This window comes from Dipteris shenzhenensis, chromosome 24 (assembly GCF_047967505.1).
Source record: "Dipteris shenzhenensis isolate YYH24624 ecotype China chromosome 24, Dip_SZ_1.0, whole genome shotgun sequence".
Classification (NCBI taxonomy): domain Eukaryota; kingdom Viridiplantae; phylum Streptophyta; class Polypodiopsida; order Gleicheniales; family Dipteridaceae; genus Dipteris; species Dipteris shenzhenensis.
Genome location: NC_141619.1, coordinates 33,129,301 through 33,134,044, shown reverse-complemented (window position 1 = coordinate 33,134,044; position 4,744 = coordinate 33,129,301). Strand labels below are relative to the sequence as shown.

The 4,744-nt window shown below is 39.5% G+C and overlaps 1 protein-coding gene across 1 annotated transcript; it reads right to left on the bottom strand.

Annotated features, from left to right (window-relative positions):
* Positions 1-2,507: 2,507 nt before the first annotated feature.
* LOC147886511 (phenylcoumaran benzylic ether reductase IRL1-like) lies at positions 2,508-4,250 on the bottom strand. Its single transcript, XM_087395098.1, has 5 exons — positions 3,922-4,250; positions 3,630-3,764; positions 3,307-3,544; positions 3,005-3,208; positions 2,508-2,839 (listed from the first exon to the last, which is right to left on the bottom strand). The coding sequence occupies exons 1-5, from the start codon at positions 4,096-4,098 to the stop codon at positions 2,679-2,681; spliced, it is 915 nt and encodes a 304-aa protein (XP_087251224.1). The 5' UTR covers positions 4,099-4,250; the 3' UTR covers positions 2,508-2,678.
* Between the last annotated feature and the right edge of the window lie 494 nt (positions 4,251-4,744).

Genomic DNA, 4,744 nt, shown 5'->3' with positions numbered 1-4,744 from the left:
TTCTCCAAATGAAATTGAAACCTCCTTTGAGGACAACTATGATAGCCCTCCAATTTGCTTGTGCTTCATCACAACCTCCATTGAAGATAGCTTTCACAGCCTCAATTCAATTCTTTGACTATAAAGCGCATGCTATAAGGTAGACTAAAAGTGTTGAAAAAAGCTATGTTTTGAGTTCAAAACAGGATGAAATTTTATGGAATGGCCGTCTATTTGAAACTTTTATTTCTCGCATTGAGAGACTACAGCAAATGTGCACTCTCCCTTCTTGGTCTATCTCTTACATACCCATCTATATTCCATGCAAACATACCTATTGTGTTTTCTGGTGTGCTCCGATTAGATGTGGAAGTGCATGTGGTCATACACCAAGCTACTTTGATGAAGATTTTGAAATACCCAAGGACCATCCAAGCATAGGGGGAAAGTGTTAGGTGCATAATGTTGGTACTTTAATTGTTGGGGTTCTACAAGGTTTCTCATTGTCTGTCTCAATATATTTTGGTGTGGGAAAAACTTTGTATTTTGTCGCCAACAATCTGTAATGTCCATTCAAAGTATCTTGGCTTTTGTAGTGGTTTCTACCAAGGTTGAATACCTTTTGGAGTGACATGGTTACCCTAAAACACTTAGGTACGTTCCACAAGGAGGCCACTTTTCAAACATGTAACATAACATCTTTAGATAAAGATGGGAACTTTTTTAATTGGTAGCTTAAGGGTGTATATATGCTTGAGGGGATTAAACACCCATCAAGGGCCATAGGTAGAGAAGTTCTTTAACTGGGTGTTTAATCATGTATACATGGTTGACGAAGTTAAATAAATACTCGTCAAACATGATTATGCTATGTGAATATTGTGAAGGATTATTTACATTCAAAATTAAGACATGTATACACATAGGAGGGTGGCCAACAAATATTTAAATCTGAAATAAAGGTAATCTATATATATGTTTGCTCTCAAGTGCTAGAAGAAATTTTAGCGTGATGTTAATCTCACATCATTCCATTGCTAAGCTTCGCTTAAGAAAACATGTCACTCTAATATTTTCATTAAATGAATGAGTTTGTCATATGCTAGGGTCCTAACATGGTGGCAATTGTATCTAGACCATTAGCACTTATGGCACAACAACCTCCATGACTACAACTCTCTTTAAAATTCACTTTTGTACAATATGCTCAATGATTGGCTTTTGATACGTGTACAAACTATTCCAATAGATTGATATGTTTACCTTGTGAGACAACTATTAATAAACACCATATCAACTTGAGTTTGATTTTCATGAACAAAAATGAAGTAGTAATTTTGTTTATAGTTAGAACAAGTTTGAAGCTTGATCACTATGCTAGAAAATGTTCTAGAATATTTTCAAAACTATTTTGATGAGAGTTGAGGCTGTGCAGGCTTTGAGGTCCACGCTTTGTCATATCTAAGTTCAAAACTCTATAGTTTTAATGGTCCACACTAAATATCAAATTATTCGAAAGGAGATAGAAGTTAAGTTCCTAAGTGTAGAAATATATGTGTCCACAATTCATTTTTGAATTTCCAATTAAGAGAATGACCTAAGAATTTTCTAAAGTGAAAATATTCAAGAGACATGATGCTTCGTCACTATGCTAAACATTTCTGAAATATTCTCAAAACTACATTGATGAGTGTGTAAGGCGAGAAGCAAAGAGAAAACTCTCCAATTTCCAAGCTCCTACATAATATCAAATCAATGAAGGAGATAAGCTCAAGCTACATAGTATGAAATCAATCAAGGAGATGGAAGTTAAGGCAATTAAGGTAGGAGGAAATTCTAGACTCTCAAAAATCCATGGCACGTAACATTTAACATTTAAATGGATGCTTCGATTGGCCATTTACAAATATACTTTCAAAGTTCCAACTATTAGATTATTTTACGTATTTATTGAGTTAAGGATAATGAAGAGCCCTCACTATGTTAAACATAAGGAGTAGGTGGATATATTTATTTTCTCTACTTTTGAAGGAATATCGTATATGGTTCAAAAGGACTATGCAAGGTTTTGGAAGGTGTAAGAAAAGGTTCTTTTTTTTGTTGGCTAAAAGGTATTTTACAAAATAGTCATTGTTTTACTTTTTTGAAGCAATGTGAGAAATATTTCACTCATTTTTTAAACTCTAATTTTACCATGATATTGTGAATGTCATTTTTCATCAGATCTTATAGGAACATCATTTTGGATGATATTGAAAGACATATTTTTTGTTTCTTGTTCATAATTATGAATGATTCTTGTTCATTAGAAAATGTGTAGACTATATTTTACATAAACTCTTTTTTAGGACACTCTAATGATATTTTAACAAATTAATGCCCTATTTCAATTAATAGTTATTTCTACTATACAAATTTTCTTATCATCTTCTAACCTCTACATTTGCTAAAAAACCAAAACTCAATTTAATTCATTTAACTACAAAGAGCACGTATAATTCATTTGCAAACCCAAGGTAGTCTAAAACTGTTGGAAACAGCTGTGTTTTGAGTTTAAAACAGAATGTAATTTTATACAATGTCCGTCTATTTATTTCTCGCGTTGGGAGACTGCGGCAAAAGTGCACTCTCTTCTTGGGTCTTATCTCTTACATATTCATCTAAGAACACGATCATAACCGGCAAGCTGCGATTGAATTTCAGACGTATTGGTCGAGGTATTCGCTGGCAGTGGTGTACTTGACCTCAGGGTACAACGCACTCGCCTCAACACCATCAGGTCCAATCTCAAAACACTGGTCGCCTTTGACGAAAATGTTGTGCACAGTAGCCAGAACAATGTTCTTAGGAATGGGAGACGCTGCGCCAAAATTCATCAAGGAAGAATTAGCATCTTGTCAAGCATTTGTAGCTGCTGCATACAAACCCATCCCAGAATGAAGCAAAGCAAAGCTGCCCAAAATTCGCTCACGTTTTACGTCTAATCCTGCTTAAAGTACGCCCTATGGCTATAAATGTCACTCACTCTTGATTTGCTCGATCATCTCTTCCTCGCTCACGTAGATCCTCTCCACCTTTTTGCCGATCTTACTCTCCCACAGTGACACGGTTTCATTCACGGACAGAATGTTCGCAGGAGGCCTGATGTACACGGTTTTGTTCAACGTTCTGGGGTCATCGATGGTCTTGATAGTGTAAACTCCAATATCCTCTTCCTTTACAAAGATACCTGCACCGGAGGAAAGGAATTGTCAGAGCATCTGACATAACATTTCACAGCTACGCAAACTACCTACAGAAAGGGAAAGCCCCAAAAGAGTTTTCTACCTTTAGCATCACCGGACCCGTAGATAGTGACTGCATCTTTAGGAGGAGCAGGCTTTCCAAACTGCACACAATTCGCTAAAGAATACCCAGCAAAGGTATTGCTAGAAATGTATGTGTAAGGAATTCCGGCAGCCTCAATCTGGCGACGGATTGCGACTTTCTTCCCGTAGATGGTCTTCACTGGCTCCAAAGGCTGGGCACGATCGACATCCGTTCCGTACTCTGAGGGCAAAAATCTCTGCAAGGAAAGCCACAAAATGCTAAGAACTTGCGAGCAGGGAAAATGACTGTACAACCAGGCACCAAATCTTAACAGCACGTACCTTCACAGTTCCCACTTCCTTAATGGCAGCGATAATCTTCTCCTGAGCAGGGATCGCAGGTCCTCCTACTGTGGAGATAACAACGTCTGCCTCTTTGATGGCAGCGACAAGGCTGGCATGGTCGTCCAAGGAGCCCTGCGGGGATAAAGCCAAAGAAGTAAAGAAGTGATACGGGTGAAGGGTTGGAGACCAACAGGTACATCTCTGGACAGTAAAAGACAAGCTGGAAAACGCCAACAGCAGAGAAGGGAAGCGATTCAACAGAAAGCAAAGGCAGAAGCAGGGGAGGCACCTCGATGAGGGTGATGCCGAGCTTCTTGAAAGAGTCGACGAGCTCAGCCTTGGAGGTGATAGTGGGGGGGCGAATGAGGATGGAAGTGGGGTGACCTTCGGCGACACTGGCACGGGCAACCTGTTTACCGATGTAACCAGTGGCACCGATGATGAGGACACGGCTCTTGACACCCATAGCTGAGAAGAAGGAGAGCTGAGAAGCTCAAGAGATGGAGGGATAGAGAGGTCTTGGCTATGGCGTAAGGGAAGCTTAATGAGCGACGGACAAGAAGACGACTGTTAGTAGTAGTAGTATTCTCAGTCTCACTGATTAGAGCTTCAATAAACGTAAGTTATTTATACACTTATTCATAGTCTCATAGAACATGGTATTCTTTTTATTTAGTCCTTTCACACCTTCTCTTAACCCACGAGAGTATCGCTTCCTTCTCCCCCCTTCCTCTCGTGTCCTCCCCCCACGCTCTCCCTTCTCATGTCACACGTTCTCCCTTCTTATATCACACGGATTGCATTTGTTTGCCCCCCCTATTCCTAGCCTTCTTCCCATCCTAGCCCCACATGACCTTTGCTTATTTAGCATCATTCTCCCTTGTCCCCACCTTCTTCCCTCTTTTCTAAACCTTCACTTAGAACATTTAGACCCTGTTCCCACCACACTCGAACATGAGTTTCCTACCATTTCATGTGGGCTCTCTATCGAGCCTTGCTTCTCACGCACAACTGGTATGGATGTTTTCGGTAATCATTCCTCTTAATTCTTTACAGTCTCACAATGGAACTTGGCAATCTCCAACCCACTATTATACTTGCAATCCAAGCAT